Source organism: Ovis aries, chromosome 4, assembly GCF_016772045.2.
Source record: "Ovis aries strain OAR_USU_Benz2616 breed Rambouillet chromosome 4, ARS-UI_Ramb_v3.0, whole genome shotgun sequence".
Lineage (NCBI taxonomy): Eukaryota > Metazoa > Chordata > Mammalia > Artiodactyla > Bovidae > Ovis > Ovis aries.
The window spans coordinates 57644749-57665692 of record NC_056057.1 but is presented as its reverse complement, the minus strand read 5'-3'; the positions used below and the strand labels follow the sequence as shown (position 1 = coordinate 57665692).

At 39.0% G+C, this 20944-nt stretch overlaps 1 protein-coding gene across 1 annotated transcript in view; it reads left to right on the top strand.

Annotated features, from left to right (window-relative positions):
- The window catches only part of ZNF277 (zinc finger protein 277), a 141405-nt gene that overhangs the window by 69025 nt on the left and 51436 nt on the right, over positions 1–20944 (top strand). Inside the window, exons 2-4 of the mRNA XM_004007882.5 lie at positions 9561–9762; positions 17514–17602; positions 17831–17913. Coding sequence (XP_004007931.1) covers positions 9561–9762; positions 17514–17602; positions 17831–17913 — 374 coding nt within the window. The remainder of the gene's footprint in view (positions 1–9560; positions 9763–17513; positions 17603–17830; positions 17914–20944) is intronic.

Sequence of the window (20944 nt, the reverse complement as noted above, 5' to 3'; positions counted from 1 at the left end):
CCCTGGCGAAGGGCATGACTACTTACAGTTTGCAACAGCAGGTTGCAGGGATTTCTGAAAAGGGAAATGATATGTGGGGTATACTGCAGGTCCTTACAAAGGAATGCTGGAAAAGTTACCAATTATTTGTTGACTTGGTCTTTTATTCTTTCAGACTTAAGGCCAACAGAAACCTCAGTCATCTTATTTTTCTTCAGAGTACCAGCAGCCAACTATTTGTTTGGCAGTAATGATATATTGTAAAGTCTAGGACTACCTCTCCTAGCACTTAGGTATGTTGTGAATTCGTGACTGCTTTGTTCCCTGGATAGAACCTTGCCGCTCAAAATGTGGTTTGTGGATGGATGAGTGGGGTGACATCATCTGGGAACTGAGACATGCAGAATTTTAAGCCTGTCTGCCTCCTGATTTTACTATGTTAATTCATGTCATCCAAGAAGCACACACCAAGATGGGATTTGACATCTTAAGAGATGTGTTAGGGAAGACACCAGAGGGGAAAATGAGAAGTAGGTCTGACCTGTGTGAAGGAAAGAGCTAAGGGAGGATTATGTAGGATCTAAGAGTGTAGCACAGTACTAAGCAATTTTCTGGCAAGACAAGGGAGAGTCCTCCAGCCAGTGTTACATGTCTTGAAGTTCTATCTCTCACAGGAATGAGTCTGCCTTACTATTTCTGCTGCCTCCAGTCATTTACTGAGAGCACTGTATGGAAAGCTCTGCTTCAGTGGAAGTGGGGTTTCAGAGCACAGCACTGAGGCCTTCTTTCAATTACAGTCATAGCAGCCAGAGATCTCAGTGGCATGTTTCCCTGGCCATGACACCTTCTCAATCAGGTGCATCAACAAAATCTCCAGGTGATATGTGCACGTTAAACTTTGAGAAGCACTATTCTAGAATACTAATTTGACACTTTGAGGATCTTACCCACAGTAAATAAAATTGTTTATGATCGGCAATGCATCTCCTCAAAATGCAGTTCTTTGGGGAAAGTATTTTTCACAGTTCATTTGAACAGAGTTGCTGTTCAAAGTGAGAACTAGAGCAGATAATTTGTTGTTAATTTGTAACAAATGTGTGAAGCCAATTTGGGGCCAAAGCAGAATATCCAAGATGCTTTGCCTGCTTCCTAAAGGGAGCTAGATACAATTTACTTCCTCTGGCCTTTTAGAGTTCAAGGGTCTTGTAACAAAGAATTATATATTTCTGCTTCTGTTTTCTTTTTACCACTTGGTAAGATATAAATATGATTCTAATGGTGACTGCTGGAAATAAACTGTTAGGAAAATCTTATTGAGTTGCCTCTGCTGATACAGGGCTTAGTATTTGAGGGCCTCGCTTCAACCATACTAATTTACATAAACTATTTTTTTCAATTTGCATTACTAATTTACATGAAAAATCACGAGTACTTTTAAATCTCTAATTAAAGTTAAAATACTTTTACTACACTCAATAGTATTTTTGGTGATCTTGGAATTCAGTGTAATTTTTATATCATTATTTATTAATTAGTAATAGGCTGTTGCCCCAAGGGCCACAGCACTGAAGACCTGGCTATAAATAAAGTTAGACTACTCTGAATCTTGGGCAGAGAAAGTTCCTCTGAAGACAGACAGCCACAGGTGTTCCCTAAAATAGAATTTACCTAGAAATTGAGTTAAAGGTGTAAGTCTAGGTGTAAGAACCTCTGGTCCACTATTTATCAGCAAACACTTGTCAAATGTAATATATGTTTCAGGCACTGTATAATTACATCAGAGACCTGGAAATCAGTAAGACTTAGTCCTTGACCTTGAATAATTCACAGAGTACCCTAGTGGCAGAAATATACCTGAAAACAATTAATTACAGCAGAGATATTTGCTGTTGTTGAGCGTGGAGAGAGGGAATCGGCCAAGCAGCTGGGGAGCTGGCAGACACAGAACGGTGCAAGTGCGTCACATGAGACGCTGGTAAGAGCTGTCTCTGTCCACCAGGCCTGTCGGGAATATCTAAATTCTGAGCAGATCGCCTGAGCTATCTACACCTCAGCTGATTACCATCCCTCTCACAAGGTGGGGCTTCCATGTGGCTCAGCTGGTAAAGACTCCACCTGCAATGCGGGAGACCTGGGTTCGATCCTTGGGTTGGGAAGATCCTCAAGAAAAGGGAAAGGCTACCCACTCCAGTGTTCTGGCCTGGGGAATTCCATGGACTATACAGAGAGTCGGACATGACTGAGTGACTTTCACTTTTCAGTAAATAAAAATCCTGTTTCTTTATATGTGTTCATAGAATTGTGACTGGTACCCCTAGTCATACAGTCTTTTCAGACAGAAACCTGAGAGGCTTCCTCACGTCCTTCTCCTTTACTCCCCGTGGCCAACATTAATCAGGAATTCTCAGTTTAATCTTCAGAGCCTCTTCTCTGTTCCTCCCTTCTGAGCACTGCCAACACTGCTGCCTCAGACAAGCTCTTAAACTTGAACATCTGCAATAGTCTTCCCACTGGTTAGTCTCCCCCATCTTCTGACATGACCTCTTTCCAATCCATTCTCCCCATATCAGTTTAAAACAGGAGTGGCCCTTCTTCCTGTAGGAAAAGGCCTAAACTCCTTAAGGAGTTAGGTATAGGTTGAGAGATCAAAACAAGATCTTAATGACCCACATACCCACAGTGGTGTGGTTACTCACCTAGAGCCAGACATCCTGGAGTGTGAAATCAAATGGGCCTTAAGAAGCATCACTATGAACAAAGCTAGTGGAGGTGATGGAATTCCAGCGGGGCTATTTCAAATCCTAAAAGATGATGCTGTGCAAGTGCTGCCCTCAATATGCCAGCAAATTTGGAAAACTCACCAGTGGCCACAGGACTGGGAAAGGTCAGTTTTCATTCCAATCCCAAAGAAAGGCAATGCCAAGGCATGTTCAAACTACCGCACAGTTGCACTTATTTCACATGCTAGCAGTGTCATGCTCAAAATTCTTCAAGCTACTCTTCAACAGTATGTGAACCAAGAACTTCCAGATGTTCAAGCTGGATTTAGAAAAGGCAGAGGAACCAGAGATCAAATTGTCAACATCCGTTGGATCATAGAAAAAGCCAACACATTAGAAAAGACCCTGATGCTGGGAAAGACAGAAGGCAGGAGCAGAAGGGGACAAGACAGGATGAGATGATTGGATGGCATCACCAACTCAATGGACATGAGTTTCAGCAAGCTCCAGGAGATGGTGAAGGACAGGGAAACCTAGATGTGCTGCAGTCCATGGGGTCGCAGAGTCAGATGCAACAGAACAACATAGGTTGAGAGTGCTACTAATGCTTGAGAGCCAAACTGCTTGGATTCAAATCCTGGCTCTACCACTTACTAGCTGTCTAGGGCAAGTCACTTGGCCTCTCAGTGACTAAGTTTCCTCAACTGTAGTATAGATGTAGAAACTGACTCTCTGTCATAGGATTATTGAGGGGGTTAATTGACTCAATACTGTACCTGTAAAGTGCATAACAGTGCCTGGCACAAAGTCAATACACTACTTGATGGTGGGTACTCATGGTAGGATAATAGTACACAGAGTACGTGCCAGGTAAATAAAGATGACCAGTACTCTCCTTGTCGTCCAGAGACTAACAATCTGAAGGCAAACAAATTAGGTCTTATGATCAATGCTGTTAGAATTTGAGCACAATGCTAATGATCAGGGAATAAGGAGATATTTATTAACTCTTATAATCTAAAATTGTTCTGTTAATTTTTTTTTGTTTTCTGGATACATAGTAACTCAACTTCCCAAATACAACTTCAGTTCAGTTTAGTTCAGTTCAGTCGCTCAGTCGTGTCCAACTCTTTGTGACCCCATGAATTGCAGCACGCCAGTCCTCCCTGTCCATCACCAACTCCCGGAGTTCACCCAAACTCACGTCCATTGAGTCAGTGATGCCATCCAGCCATCTCATCCTCTGTCATCCCCTTCTCCTCCTGCCCCCAATCCCTCCCAGCATCAGAGTCTTTTCCAATGAGTCAACTCTTCACATGAACTGGCCAAAGTACTGGAGTTTCAGCTTTAGCATCATTCCGTCCAAAGAACACCCAGGACTGATCTCCTTTAGAACGGAGTGTCTCTCAAACCACACGTTCCTCATACCTAAAATTTGAAGACTCATGATTTTGTTCCTGTATACCCTTACAGTGACAATAAGCAATCGGTTCTAGTATGTGTGAACATTTAGGTCCATTGAGGAATAGTTTGAAAAAAAGAGAAACTGGCATTGAACACATATACAAAAGGGAAGACACATGATCCAAAGACAAACAGTAGACAGTTTGCAGTAAAACCTCAGGAAATAGTAACAGTGGTAGAGATAACCACCACTGTACTTATCTGTAGTTAAATGTAGAGATGACTGGTTGAAAAAGACCCTGATGCTGGGAAAGACTGAAGGCAGAAGGAGAAGGGAACAACAGAGGATAAGATGGTTAGATGGCATCACCGACTCGACGGACATGAGTTTGAGCAAGCTCTGGGAGTTGGTGATGGACGGGAAACCTGGCATGCTGCAGTCCATGGGGTCATGAAGAGTTGGACCAGACTGAGCAACTGAACTGAACTGAGTGATAACTGTACCCACTGGTTTTTGAAGTATGTGGGCTGCTGGTTTGAGAGTTGCTGGTGGAGGTGATATGAGGGAGATTGCAGGACACTGGCAGAATATATGTAAATTCAGTATGTCTTATAAGTACATATGAATTAAAAACTGAACACAGAGTTTAAAGAAGAAATACAGATTGAGGAATCGTCTTTTGATGTTGGAGGCAGAAGAATGTACTGTTTGAATTTGGGTTCAAATTACTAGTTCAGTTCAGTCACTCAGTGATATCTGACTGACCATGTGGACTGCAGCAAACAAGGCATTGCTGTCCATCACAAACTCCTGGAGTTTACTCAAACTCATGTCCATCGAGTCAGTGATGCCATCCAACCATCTCATCCTCTGTCGTCCCCTTCTCCTCCCGCCTTCAATCTTTCCCAGGATCAGGGTCTTTTCCAGTGAGCCAGCTCTTCACATCAGGTGGCCAAAATACTGGAGTTTCAGCTTCAACATTAGTCTTTCCAATGAACACTCAGGACTGATCTTTAGGATGTACTGGCTGGATCTCCTTGCAGTCCAAGGGACTCTCAAGAGTTTTCTCCAACACCACAGCTGAAAAGCACCAATTCTTCAGCGCTCAGCTTTCTTTATAGTCCAACTCTCACGTCCAAACGTCTACTGGAAAAACCATAGCTTTGACTAGACTGACCTTTGTTGGCAAAGTAATGCCTCTGCTTTTTAATATACTGTCTAAGTTGGTCATAGCTTTCCTTCCAAAGAGCAAGCATCTTTAAATTTCATGGCTGAAGTCACCATCTGCAGTGATTTTAGAGCCCTCAAAAATAAAGTCTGCCACTGTTTCCACTGTTTCTCCATCTATTTGCCACGAAGTGATGGAACTAGATGCCATGATCTTAGTTTTCTGAATGTTGAGCTTTAAGCCATCTTTTTCTTTCACTTTCATCAAGAGATTCTTCAGTTCTTTGCTTTCTTCCATAAAGATGGTGTCATCAGCATATCTGAAGTTACTGATATTTCTCGAGCAATCTTGATTCCAGCTTGTGCTTCATCCAGCCCAGTGTTTATGATGTATTCTGCTGCTGCTGCTGCTGCTAAGTCGCTTCAGTCGTGTCCGATCCCATGTGACCCCATAGACAGCAGCCCGCCAGGCTCCCCTGTCCCTGTGATTCTCCAGGCAAGAACACTGGAGTGGGTTGCCATTTCCTTCTCCAATGCATGAAAATGAAAAGTGAAAGTGAAGTCGTAGTCATGTCCGACTCTTAGTGACCCCATGGACTGCAGCCCACCAGGCTCCTCCATCCTTGGGACTTTCCAGGCAAGAGTACTCTGCATATAAGTTAAATAAGCAGAGTGACTATATACAGCCTTGACGTACTCCTTTTCCTATTTGGAAGCAGTCTGTTGTTCCATGCCCAGTTCTAATTGCGCTTCCTGACCTGCATACAGATTTCTCAAGAGGCAGGTCAGGTGCTCTGGTATTCTGATCTCTTTCAGAATTTTCCACAGTTTAGTTAAAGGTTTTGGCGTAATCAATAAAGCAGAAGTAGATGTTTTTTCTGGAACTCTCTTGCTTTTTCCCTGATACAGCAGATGCTGGCAATTTGATCTCTGGTTCCTCTGCCTTTTTAAAACCAGTTTGAACATCTGGAAGTTCATGGTTCATGTATTGCTGAAGCCTGGCTTGGAGAATTTTGAGCATTACTTTACTAGTGTGTGAGATGAGTGCAATTGTGAGGTAGTTTGAGCATTCTTTGGCATTGCCTTTCTTTGGGATTGGAATGAAAACTGACCTTTCCCAGTCCTGTGGCCACTGGTGAGTTTTCCAAATTTGCTGGCATATTGAGGGCAGCACTTGCACAGCATCATCTTTTAGGATTTGAAATAGCCCCGCTGGAATTCCATCACCTCCACTAGCTTTGTTCATAGTGATGCTTCTTAAGGCCCATTTGATTTCACACTCCAGGATGTCTGGCTCTAGGTGAGTAACCACACCACTGTGGGTATGTGGGTCATTAAGATCTTGTTTTGATCTCTCAACCTATACTTAACTCCTTAAGGAGTTTAGGCCTTTTCCTACAGGAAGAAGGGCCACTCCTGTTTTAAACTGATATGGGGAGAATGGATTGGAAAGAGGTCATGTCAGAAGATGGGGGAGACTAACCAGTGGGAAGACTATTGCAGATGTTCAAGTTTAAGAGCTTGTCTGAGGCAGCAGTGTTGGCAGTGCTCAGAAGGGAGGAACAGAGAAGAGGCTCTGAAGATTAAACTGAGAATTCCTGATTAATGTTGGCCACGGGGAGTAAAGGAGAAGGACGTGAGGAAGCCTCTCAGGTTTCTGTCTGAAAAGACTGTATGACTAGGGGTACCAGTCACAATTCTATGAATACATGTAAAGAATACATGTACAGTTCTTCTGTGTGTTCTTGCCACTTCTTTTTAATATCTTCTGCTTCCGTTAGTTAGGTACATACCATTTTTGTCCTTTATTGTGCCCATCTTTGCATGAAAGGCCTTCCCTGGTGGCTCAGAGGTTAAAGTGTCTGCCTGCAATGCAGGAGACCTGGGTTCAATCCCTGGGTTGGGAAGATCCCCTGGAGAAGGAAATGGCAACCCACTCCAGCATTTTTGCCTGGAGAACCCCATGGATGGAGGAGCCTGGTGGGCTACAGTCCACAGGGTCACAAAGAGTCGGACACGACTGACCGACTTCACTTTTACTTTCACTTTCACTTTGCATGTAATGTTCCCTTAGTATCTCTAATTTTCTTGAAAAGATCTCTAGTCTTTCCCATTCTTTTGTTTTTCTCTATTTCTTTGCACTGATCACTGAGGAAGGCTTTCTTATCTCTCCTTGCTATTCTTTGGAACTCTGCATTCAAATGGGTATATCTTTCCTTTTCTCCTTGGCTTTTTACTTGTCTTCTTTTCACAGCTATTTGTAAGACTTAGACCTAACACTGTGATTTGGGGAGATTATTTAATTTTTTAAGTCTCAGTTCTCATCTGAAAGATGGGGGTTGTGATAATACTAATCCAACAAGGAAGTTAGGATTGAGAAGTTTCTCTAAACACTTTGCTGGTAATTTACAAATAGCAAACATCTAGTAAGGTTAGTTCTTGCTGTTGGTGGTGATTATTAATATATTGTTTCTTTTCTTCAGTCAAGAGAACTGAATTTACAGATATTTCAGTCAAATTTAGGAGAAGAGCATCTTCCTAGATGGCAGGTTATTGTCTACTTAGAATATGCTGCCTTTTGTAATCTTATTCTAGGGAACTTAAAATATTGTAGAGTTTCATAAGTATATCCCTATCTCTTTCCTCACCTATTTTTCATGTGCAGGTTTAAGTTCCTACAGAATTTATCATGTAACTGAAAAATATCTTCTACAACTAAGGAGCTATAGAGTTCCAGAAATCCTTGATTTCATTACCTGATTTATGAATGTAATAATTGGTAACATGCCAATTGTACTAATAATGCTTTTAAAGTGCTGAAACATTTTTCATATTCTCCCTATTGTCATGTATACCCTGTTTTCTCTTTCTTGATATTTAATAATTTTTTGTAACCAAGATAAACAGTTTGATTTAGCATCCTCTATTATGAGTGATGTGTTAGAGGCCATTCCTTACGGGACACTTTCCCGAAGCTCACTTAAACTCCTCTGTCCCATGCTCCCATAAGCCCTGTACATTCCCTACTTCCCTCCCTCCCTGCCTCTTCTCTCTCCCTCCCTGTCTCCCCATCTCTCTCTTTCCCCTTCTCTCTCTTTATCCTTTTAACTTTTCTGCCCTTTAGCCTTGATAGTAAGAATAGTATCATGCAGCATCAAACAGGAAACGGCCAGCACTCAGTAGATACTCAGCTAGGTTTTGTTGAGTGAGTGAATGAATGCTGCCCTCTTGCATCATTTATCCAGTTCTGAGACCGGGGTCAGCAGTGTACCAGTAACTTACTCAATTAGTTATTCATTTTAAAAGACCTCTAGGGATATAAAAAATAAATAAAATTTAACGTAGAATTAAATAGTAACCTAATTCCAGAGACTGCTGTCTGTGAAATAGCTGTCTTTCTAAAGTTTTCTGCCCTTCAAATGCCAAATGCCTTCCACTAGTTACCTGGTTGCTAACTACACGGTAGTGTGCCTACAGTGCCAGGTTCAGTCTAGAAGACTGAAGAGAAATCGTGATAAAACTGTCTCTAATTCAAGGCCTTTAATTCAGAGCTGCAGATCTTAAAGCCTCAACTCTTGAAGATTCTGTAGGTGATGTTAGGGAAAGGAATAGTGTAGACATGAAAAAGTTTTATCATGTATGTCTAGTGATTGAGCATTCATCTCTTTGTTCACAAGAACTTGAATTATGATACACAACTGTGTAATAAGCAAATGATAGACATAAATCAAATCACAAATTGCCACCTGGGCCACCCAGCACATGCTGTGTCAACCCATAGTGAGACTTACCTTCTTCTCACATGACAAATAGAGACAGGAAAAAGTTTGCAGGTGCAACAAGAAGCAGCTAAAAAGATTGTCCTGGCATCACCTGTAGCCTCAATATATACCATTTACCTCCCAGTGTCATGACTCTTGGCAATAGGTCACATTTGAGACTTAGAACCTTAACCCAGTGTGCTGCAGCCTCCCCCCTGCCCCACGTTCCCCTAGAGTTGCTGCCATTGGCCACTGTCCAAGAATGAGGTTGCACAGCTGTCCTTACAAATGAGTTTCCCCCATTCAAGCCAGCAAATGAGGAGTTTGAGCTGCTTTGTAATACTCTTTGCCTCTGAGTTGCAGAAGCTATTTAAGATGTAATAAAGTATCTTGCTCTCTGGTACTGTGTATTTTCTTTTTGAAATTATGTAAACATCTTTAGGATCCTTCTAATGCAGGAGGCGAGAAATCATCCTTCTAAAGGGAGTTGATTTCAGCTTTTTTCCTCTTTCTTTTTGTCTCTCCCAGACACTAAGGATTATATCCTGGAGCCGCTTTCTCTGCCAGAAAGTCCAGGTGGCACCACCAGCTTAGAAGGTTCTCCATCTGTGCCTTGTATTTTCTGTGAAGAACATTTTCCTGTGGTTGAACAAGACAAACTTCTGAAGCACATGATTATTGAACATAAGATTGTCATAGCTGATGTCAAGTTGGTTGCTGATTTCCAAAGGTAAATTTTGTTTTCATCCATAGAAGAATTAGGTTTACTGTTTCATAGTGGAAAGGTATAATTTAATAATTCCTGTAGAAATGTGAAAATTCATACTCTTTTTCAGGTTTCAACTTAGCCTTTTTTCAACTTTGAGCTTATTTGTATTCTTGAGCAAGTTTTATTTCAAAATGTTACATACTGTTGTATTCGTACAAATTCTGGAAGCAGATCAACTTTCTAAAGAGTTGATAATACTCCCTTTATCACATCTCATGAAATTTTTGGCATTGTTGGTCTCTATCAGATTGATGTCCTTTTTATATATCAGGATACACACATTCTCCAGCTAAGTGAGTTCTTCCTGACAGCCCAGAATAAACTTGGTAAAAAAAAAATTTTTTTAAGCCACCCAAAGGGAGGTTTGGGGGAAAGAGGATCTTGGATCTTAAGTGTTATGATAAAGTTGAAAATCAGAAAAAGACTGAGTCTTTGAATAACCCAGAGGGGTATAAGGGGTATAAAAGGAGACAGCAGCTAAGATCAGTGACTGAGGTGCTCAGATGAAGAGGGTGAGGAAGATGAAGAGAAGATAGGTGTGAGTGGTTGAGTAACTGCCAACACTGGACATGATGAGACATGTAGGAACCTAACCAGTATAGCCGGATCCTGAAGGGAGCTGGACTTGCTAATTCTAGACTGATTCTCAGAAGTGATTGTCTAAGAGACATGCCTTCTCTTAAGCAGGTGTAATGGAGTAGTTATGTATAGGTCATTATTAGTTGAAAACACCATGCAAACAATATAGTGGTAGTTAACTAGCTTAGTATAGTTACTGAAAGCACACATTTTGGTGTATCTGGTAAAGTCCCATTTTGAGATGTTCTGCATTGATTTCCCTACAGAACATTAGAGTAGCCCAGATATTGTAATATCCTTGCATCTAAATTCTGTATCTGCCAGACTACGTTATTCTTAGCAAGCGACTTCTTTCTTAGGATGGGTTTTGCAAAGAGCAAGCTGTATTATTAAGAGTGGACTGTGAGACCCAGTAGGCCTAGGATTGAATGCAGACTCAGTGACTTTCTTACCATATGACTCCCAGCAAGCTACTTCTCTAAGCATCAATTTTCTTATCTATAAGATGGGGTAATACCAGCCCTCATAAGATTGTTGAGCTTTATATAAAAACAGGGTATGTGTAGCACCAACTAGTATCTGATATCTTTCATACCCAATAAACAGCCAAATTTTTAATTATATTTTGATTACAAAAGATATATTTGAAGTCTTAGTTTTCTGCAGCTAGAGCTTAAGTTTTCAATAGGCATTTGTTGCTGACCTGAAGATCTAATTATGGTTTGTAAAATTTGTTTTGAAAAATATTCATTTCAGATTCTAAGTACTCTAAACTTCTAGAGTAACAGTTTGTTTTTTAAGGACAAATAACCACAGTGCCCACAGGGGTAATATTAGCTATTCTTTAGCCTTTTGTCCCTCTCAACTGTGTAGCACCTATTCTGAATGTCTGCTGTGTGCCTCCTGTGTGGTGGCTGCTTTTATCCACTTAGCATTGTCACTCAGCATTTGAGTAGACTTGGGGCTGTATGCTTAGGGGGCATAGAAAGTAAAATGAGCAATATATGTCACCAACTCCTAGAATGAGTTTTTTTTTTGGCCCCACCATGAAACACTTGTGGGAATCTTAGTTCCCTGACTAGAGGTCAAACCTGGGCCCCTTGCAGTGGGAGCATACAGTCCTAACCACTAAACCAGCAAGGAATTTCCTAGAATAAACTGATTTTTACAGGTTTCAGTGGAGAAACTGTGCTTCTCATTCTCATCCAATGTTCTTTGTTTTCAATTAAAATATTTGTATGTGTATGTATGTATGTATACACGTGTGTGTATATGTGTGTTTTGGGAGTTTTCTCTTACATGATACAAAGTTACATGTAGTCAGATCTGTTGATTTTGCTTTAGACACTTCTTAAGCTAGAGAGCTTTGAATTGTTTACATATTCAAATAACCATTGATAGTCATATCAGCTAAGTTATGCTTTTCTAAATTTTGTATCACTTGGCTTTTCTTTGATGTAAAACTATATTTCTTTACTCTTTTTTGTGATATAAATGCAAATTCTCCCTCAGAAATTGCAGGAAAATGTGATGATCAACCAATGATAATTGAATAATGTTGAATTTTTTCTTTCTTTTCTAAAATCTGTAAGGAATGTCTGAATCAGAGTTTGTATTTTATCCTTTGTACTTATGTAAGATAGCTGAGTGGCTATATTTGTTCTAATCAGTCTCTCTTTTTATCATTGTTGTCAATCTCATCTGTATGTGGGCAGGAAAATCAAATTATTTGCTAGGTCTCAGGGCTTAAGAGTTGATCAAATGTTAAGATCAATCACATTCTAAATGCAACCGTGTAATAAAATGGATGCTTTAATTGAAAAAGATGTTTGTCTGATAGAAGTGCTTTCTAAATAAAATGTGTAGTTAGTGTGTACTTTAAATTTGGAAATCTAGATTTTCCTTGTCAACTGTCCTAATTAAATTAGTTTCATTCTCAGAAAGTAAAAACATGATTAATTCAAATTGACCAGGAATGTATATGAATAAACTTTAATACCTTTTAAAGTATTCAATCTCCTTTAAGTATTACCTGCCTCTGTTTAAGTAAACTAAAAATTCCTCTCCAAAACAGTACAAGCATTGACTGCTATGATCAGAATTAAACTGGAATCTTCTCAGCATTATATGACTTTTTCTCAACAGTTATTGAGGGGAGGAAGGGACAGTGAGAAGTTCAATTGGCATAAATTAATTCACTCAGAACTGCTTTATAGGTTGAATAATTATTATATGTAATAATTATTATATATGCTTCCCAGAGAAGAGTTGTTGCTTCTGAGTACAATAAGTAATAAAGATGATAAATAATAGATAAGAGATGCACTTACCTCATCCTTTGTAAGAAATAAGCTCTAAAGTTTCATGTGGAATATATTTAAAATTTTCTTTATTGGAACAAAGTAACAGTAAAACTTTCCAAGAGCAAATAAACAAAATCTCTCCTTTGATCCATTTATTAACATAGCTATTTATATAAGCTATTTGCTTATGCAGTAGATAAAATTTTTCCAGAAGAAAAATGTTAACTCCTAATTCTTTGCTCCTTTCTATATTAGATTCCACTCATTCCATGCTACTTAATTAACAGCTATATCTCAAATCTTCATGCTTCTGTCAGTATCACACCAGTTACAATGGGGAGTTGGACAGGGAAGACGATATTACTACAAAGATTTCTGGTTGGACGTGATTAAAATTCTTTGAAAGAAAGTATTTGCTGATGACCAAATAATTACTTTTATGACTTTTTAATAAAATATGAAATGCTGTGATAACTATCCTCCAAATAAAGGTTCATACCACATTTTATTTCTTGGCTTTCTTTATGTATTGGGTGGCTGCAACTGTAGCTTTAAGTAAACTAAAGAAGTAGGGAAAAAATGAAGAAGTACTAAATGATTTCTTAACATGGAACAATAAGTTTTAGTGGGTAGGAAAATGCCAGAAATGCATGTGTTGAACATCTGCTATCTTTAAGACATCTCTCGGTTGAATACAATTTATCTGAATGTTTGTACCAGCCACAGGAAAATGGATATATTGACACTTCCTAATTGTATGGTAAACTAAAAGTACTATTATTTGATAACTGTGATACATCTTAAATCTAGACTTAGGTCAAAATTTTGTTTTAGTTCAGATCTGTTCATTTAGTATACCATAAGGTATGATAATGTATTTAACATATGTGGTAGTTACAATAATATTTCGCTTTTGTAGCATGATTGTTTTCATTTGATGTTGGTGTCACCCAACCTTTGGTCAGGAGGAGACGACTCAAATGACAACTTTGTGTCTATTGGACTGACCTCTTACCTGCATTATTCTCTTTGCCTCAGAAACTGCCTAACGACATCTCAGAGATGTTCCTAGAGATGGTGTCTAAAAAACATCTTTTCCAGAATTCATACCTACTTGTTCATGGAGTGATAAAATAACTTTTAATGAATGTAAAGGCCTCTAGACTGTGAGCATATAACAACATTTTCTCTCCCTTCACCCCATGGGAAGCCTTAACAATTTGAGGAGCATAGCTGAGGTTCTGTCAGACAGGCTCTCGCCATGATTTTAAGTCAGCTGTTAGTTATCATGCCCCTCGTGCCTACCACATTGAGGTAAACAGTGATACAAAACACATATGTGACACGAACCTTCTCTTAAAAGACCATGGAGAATAGGAGTGAACGTGGAAGCCCTTGGAGACTCGGAGCCATTGATTTTTGGAATCAGGACTTCAGAAGAATTAGTGCCACTGTAGGGTCTCTCTCGGGTCTTCCCTGGTGGCTCAGTGGGTAAAGAATCTGCCTGCAGTGCAAGAGACCTGGGTTCAATCCCTGGGTTTGGAAGATCCGCTGGAGAAGGAAATGGCAGCTCACTCCAGTATTCTTGCCTGGAGAATCTCTTGGCCAGAGGAGCCTGGCAGGCTACAGTCCATGGGGTTGCAAGGAGTCAGACACGGCTGAGTGACTTTCACTTCATTTCAGAGTCTCTCTTGCCTAGTCAAGCAGTTCCAATTCCACAGCCCCAAACAGCCGATGTCAGCTTTCAATACCTACACAGGAGGTCAGGAGCAGTTCAGATTAAGAGCTGCTTTTAGGTAGTATGCTTTTCAGAAAGGGAAGACCTTCCCTCTCCCTTCAGTCTTCATTTCTGTACTTTGGTTTTGCCTAGTCAAAAACTGTTTTCCATGGGCTCTAAGGAAGTTGAGTCTCTCCATGTTCTCTGAGGAAACTCTTCAACTATCCTTTACAACTATTAATATAATCCTAAAGGCTTTCTCCTGCTTCTTTCTTGTTCTGAGGTTCTTATGTAGATTGGCCTCAAGTGACATGAGAGACATGATGTTGTAGAAGACTTAAGATTTGGAGACAACAGATCCCAATTTGAAAGGTCACGATTGTGTGACCTTGGGCAGGCAGGGTCTCAGTAACAGCAGCTGCTCATAGTTCTCATCCTCTGATCACTCTGCTCTCCCCCCACCTTAGGCACCTGTGTGTGCCTTCTGACACTACTAATACAGCTGTTGTAACTTGCTCATTACACGTTTGATGAAACGTTTTCATTGTTTTTGTTGTTGTTTTGGATGCCAGGATTTGTTTGGAAAAACAAATTCTTTATTACTCTAGTTTTACTAAATATGTTATTTTTCCTTATAATAATAGCTGCCATTTATTGAACACCCAGAATGGTGGGTGCTGCTTTACATGGATCATCCTATTTAATTATCAACAACCCATTTTGCAAATGAGTAAGCCAAGTTTCAGAAGTTTTAAAAAACCTTTCAATTCAGATTCATATCTCTAAAGGCAAAGGCCCTGCTTCTCTATTCACTGCTACCTGTGGGGCTGGTGTAATCAGTTAATGAAACATCAACTGTGAGGGTTTGACTATAGGTTTAATTTGAAAAGCTAAACTACTTCTAGCTCACGATTTGTGCAGGTAAGAGACTCTTACTGTGTTGACTCTGTTACAGAATTGGTCAATGACAGTTCACAGGACAGTCTCATCACTAGTATCTGCTCTTATCTGGTCATCTGCTTCATGCAGTTATCATTGCCTTTTAACAAACTGTAGGCTAATGGGCTGGTGACTATTCAGTTTTCCCCAAAGGATATCACCCACTTCAGTGGAATAGTAATCAAGAGTGATGAACCTCTCCTTGATGTATTCTAGTGGTAGCCAAGAGGGAGCTCCAGATAAAATGGGACTCTTCTGTTTTTTTAAGTCAGTTATCTCAGCACCTGGTCCTGTATGAATTTGATTAGTCATGAAAATAGATGTCTGTATATTTCAATTTGGAAGAACGATCTATCTTCTATTCCTGACATCTCTAATGGACATTCTCTTGTGGTGCTTCATCCATGTCACCACTCTGCAACAGAAAATATGCTAATGGAAGAATAAGAAAAGTGTCTGGGAATGTCATTTTTATTCTCTTAATTCTTCTCTTGCCTTTTATTTCTCTTTCCGCTGGAGAGGGGGAAAAAAGCAACTAGTGGGAAATGGAAAGGAGGAGAATGAGAGTAACTGTGTAGGATAACTGGGAAGTGGAAGGTTGCTGAAGCTGGCCGGGATGGCAAAGGAAATAACAAGTCAACCTTTTATAGGAGCTTTTCCTCTTTCTGTATACTCTGATGGATCTGAAATGCTTTCTGCTCTGATACTTCTAATGTGGAAGCCAGTAAGCTAGCCATAGAGTTGTAGTTCATTATTTATACTATTTATGGTTTGAGGGTGAGCTGGAGTCTAAGATACATCATTTTCAGATCTCTTAAAATAAGGTCTAGCACTGTTTTATAAGGAAAGGGTTCTCCCACTTCTTACCCATCCAGGTTGACAGCATGGTTATACATGAGAAGAATGAACTAAAGCATGTTCCATTGTTACACATTATTCTTTTACTTCTTTTACATGTATATTCTATACATGGTGTTGTCATCCATTTATATTTTATGTAAGCTCATGTCATGGTTCTCTTTTTCTCTCAGACCTCTCTCCCAGCACATTTTTTTTCCCTAATATGTAATGTGTGTCCTTTCTATAGGGGACTGTAGGTTTGGGAAATTAAGGAGAGAATAAAAAAGAGCTGCAGTACTGGAGGTTGGAGGCTACTTAGAGAACCTTAGAGGAATCTTGAGATGCTCTTCTATCTCTTTAAAACATTTAGCGTGGACCTGCTATATGCAGAACACTGCTTGGTGCTGTATCAGGCCATTTAAATGTGTTCTTTCTGTGTACTTTATCTGTTTCACTAAGTTCCATCTCTTTCTCAGGTTTTGGTTCCTTGTTGTAAGGTTCTTTTTTTATCCATCGACCATGTATTCTGATCAGTTGTCTACTATATAGTCAACCTTTCCATCTCCTTTCTCCTCCATGAAGGAGATCACATTCTCTTCTTTGTATAATTTGATAAATGAGATTGCAGTTGTCTGTGTAAATCTTTTTAGGTAAATGGAAAGATGAACAGTTAGTTGAATCCTGTCATCTTTCTCCCTCTTTCATCAAATGACACAGGTCTGAGTATTATGCTTTGCTTTTAAATTTAGCCACCAGTGTCCTTCTAACTCAGCTCATTAGATACAGGAATTGTAAGCTTGCCCAATTTTCTAAAAGCTAAATCTCCCTTCTTTCAGATACAGCATGGGCAATATGGAATTGTTCTATCTTGTTATATAGATATTGAATTTAGACAGGCCTTTTGTTGCATTGTCGTCATGATCTCTTCTTTTGATGTATAAGGTAAACACCTAACTTTCAGTTTATTGGAAAACGTGTGATGAAGCCTTTTTAATCATTGTTGCATTTTAAATTCACATAAACATAGATGTGATTTTCAAAAAACTTCATTATTACATAAAAATAATTCATTTTAGTTTTCCTGTATATCTGTTTATTGAATTTGCAGATGGTAAAATGTAATCATTTTCATGCCCTTACAGGGTAATGTTATTTCATTTAATAATTCATGGTTCTACAGTGCTCTGCTGCCTTTCTATTTGCAAATTTTCTAGCATTTTTCAGTCAACATTTGATTTGTTGCTTTAAGAAAATTAAATGTTCTTATAAAATCCTGTCATTCTCAAGTAAGTAGTTCATTGCGTCTTCTCACTGTTCTTTATGATTGTTCTAAGGTACATTTTATATTGGAGGAAAAGGTTCACTGAACAGCCCATTACAGATTTTTGTAGTGTGATAAGAATCAATTCTGCAGCTCCATCTGGTAAGTGTACATCTTGACTACCATCTTTCCCCTGCAATCCAAAAATTCAAATGAATAATCTTTCTTTAGTTGTAATTCGCTAAAATTAAATTGTTCTGTTTATATTTTCTAATAACTTCAATGAAGCTGAAATAGAACTATATACCAGAAGAGATTTTTTTAAGAAATAAAAAAATGTTTTTAAGTAAAAAATAACATTTCTCATTTATTTTTCTCATATCTCAACAGAAGAACAAGACAATTATTTCTTGTTATGTGATGTTTTACCGGAAGATAGAATTCTTAGAGAAGAACTTCAAAAGCAGAGACTGGTAAGTAGTAAGAATTATTTTAAACAATGAACAGTATGTTGAAATACAGAATCATTTTTGTTATTGTTCTTTCTGTTTTTATTCTGGAAACTTTCAAACATACACAAAACAGAAGATAATACATAAAGATCTTAAAACAGAAAAAGTACACACTTGATTGAAGATTAAAGCATTTCATGTTAAAAATGCAGAGAAAATTTTTGGCTTTGTTTTGCTTCCTGGATTATCTCTAAAATAACAACAGAGCTTACACATTTTAGTGTAATTTTAGTTGCCTGACACATGCCAGGGTTCAGCAGTTGTGGAAAAATGCCCTCAGCTAAAATTGAGTTGAATTGATTAACTTTTTTCTCCCACTGGAATGTGCTATGCAAGAGCACTTCTTTTATTCCTCTTTATGAATTAAGCATATAGTTTGATGGTAATACCCTTTCTCATTTTCAACCTTAACAATAAGTACACCAATTTGAAAATCTCAATATCTTTTCAAAAGATAACAGCATATACAATTGTGAAAATTTTCATTTTCAGAAGTTGAATAGAAATTGGTTAATATTTTGAAGTTACTAATTTTATTTAAAAGTATCCAATTTTCCATTATTTGTCAATAAATCTCAACTATTACTTGAAAATGACTGGCTCTTTTCTTTTCTTTTTTAGTATTTACTGAAGTGTACCCTGTATCTTTGGACTTGGCTAGATATGTTGTAAGAGAAAGTTATGATTTCAGTATTTCTGCTAAATCCTCAAGAGATCTAAGAGGAAAATAATTTCTGTCTACTAAAGTCATAAGATTTGAGAAAGTCCCCTGAAGCACATTATATTTTGTAAACATCCCAGCCGTTTATTTCTCCCATAGGCAGAGATGGTATTGTTGGATATTGATCTATATGTAAGAAAAATTATGCTTTCCCTGTAGCAACAAACCCAATGAAGAAAGAGGACTTCTCTTCTTTCCTTATTGTAATATATAAGAAATCTGCAGAATCAGGATAAATTTGCTATCATTTTATAAATTTTGTTTGGTAGTACTTATTCACGATTTTTTATTTCCATGAATTTTTTCACTCTTATAGTGGTCTTAATTGAGAATAATCAGCTATCATAATCCTAGTACACCTATAGGTTTTTTTTATAAGAACTTAAACTGTACTACTTCGGCGGTTACTCAGTACACAGAATCTTTACTGTATGCCTGTAGATAGATTCAAGTTTCCAGAAATATGTGCATCTATAAAATTGAGATAACCTTTAAGATTCTGACACCAGATTTCAGCATATGGGCTCTTTCCTCACACCACCAAGCAATTCTCTGACACCAGCTGGATATTCTGTTGATACAGTACAACTCAGTCCTGACATTGTCTATCCAAAGACAGCATCAGATGCCGCAGGTTAAGGGCTCAGACCTGCAAGACTGACATCCACTTCATATGTTGTTCTGTCCTTCAGTTGACGCTTTGCAACCCCATGGACTGCAGCACACCAGGCTTCCCTGTCCTTCACCATCTCCCGAGCTTGCTCAAACTCATATCCATTGAATCGGTGATGCCATCCAACCATCTCATCCTCTGGCGCCCCTTCTCCTTCTGCCTTCTATCTTTCCCAGCATCAGGGTCTTTTCCAAACAATCAGCTCTTCACATCAGGTGGCCAAAGTATTGGAGCTTCAGCTGCAGCATCAGTCCTTCCAATGAATATTCAGGGTTGATTTCCTTCAGGATTGACTGGTTTGATCTCCTTGCTGTCCAAAGGACTCTATAGTCTTCTCCAATACCACAGTTTAAAAGTATCAATTCTTCAGTGCTCAGCTTTCTTCATGGTCCAACTCTCACATCCATACATGACTGCTGGAAAAACCGTAGCCTTGACTAGATGGACCTTTGTTGGCAAAGGAATGTCTCTGCTTGTTTAATATGTTCTCTAGGTTTGTCATAGCTTTTCTTACAGGAAGCAAGTATCTTTTAATTCCATGGCTGCAGTCACTATCCGCAGTGATTTTGGAGCCCAAGAAAATAAAATCTGTCACTGTTGCCATTGTTTCCCCATTTGTTTGCTGTGAAGTGATGGGACCAGATGCCATGATCTTCAGTTTTTAAATGTTGAGTTTTAAGCCAGCTTTTTCACTCTCCTCTTTCACTTTCATCAACAGGCTCTTTAGTTCTTCTTTGTTTTCTGCCATAAGAGTTATGTCATCTGCATATCTGAGATTTTCTGGTATTTCTCCTGGCAGTCTTGATTCCAGCTTGTGCTTCTTCCAGCCCAACATTTCTCATGATGTACTCTGCATTTAAGTTAAATAAGCAAGGTGACAATATACAGCCTTGATGTACTCCTTTTCCTATTTGGGACCAGTCTGTTGTTCCATGTCTGATTCTAAACTTGACCTGTATACAAGTTTCTCAGGAGGCAGATCAGGTGGTCTGGTATTCCCATCTCTTTAAGAATTTTCCACAGTTTATTGTGATCCACACAGTCAAAGGCTTTAGCATAGTCAGTGAAGCAGAAGTAGATGTTTTTCTGGAATTCTGTTGCTTTTTCTATGATACAACAGATACTGGAAATTTGATCCCTGCTTCCTCTCTCTGCCTTTTCTCAATCCAGCTTGAACATCTAGGAGTTCTCAGTTCACATACTGTTGAAGCCTAACTTGGAGAATTTTGAGCATTCCTTTGCTAGCATGTGAAATGACTATAACTGTACAGTGGTTTGAACATTCTTTATTTATCTACTTTATATACCATTCACAAATTGAGGTTGTTCCCTGTACTTCTGACCAACTGGCTATAAACCTCTATAAAATGGCTCTCACCACCACCCACCTTCCTTGGTTTTGGTTCACAGAACTCAGGAAGCTAGTTTATTCACTAGGTTACTGGTAATGATACAAAGCATGCTAATGAATGTGGACTGACATCCAGATGAAAAGATACTTAGGGTGAGATACCAAAGAAGCTCTGTCCCCGTGAAATCTGAGGCCCACCAAGGCAGCATGTCCAGGTGGCTCAGTGGTAAAGAATCTGCCTGCAGTT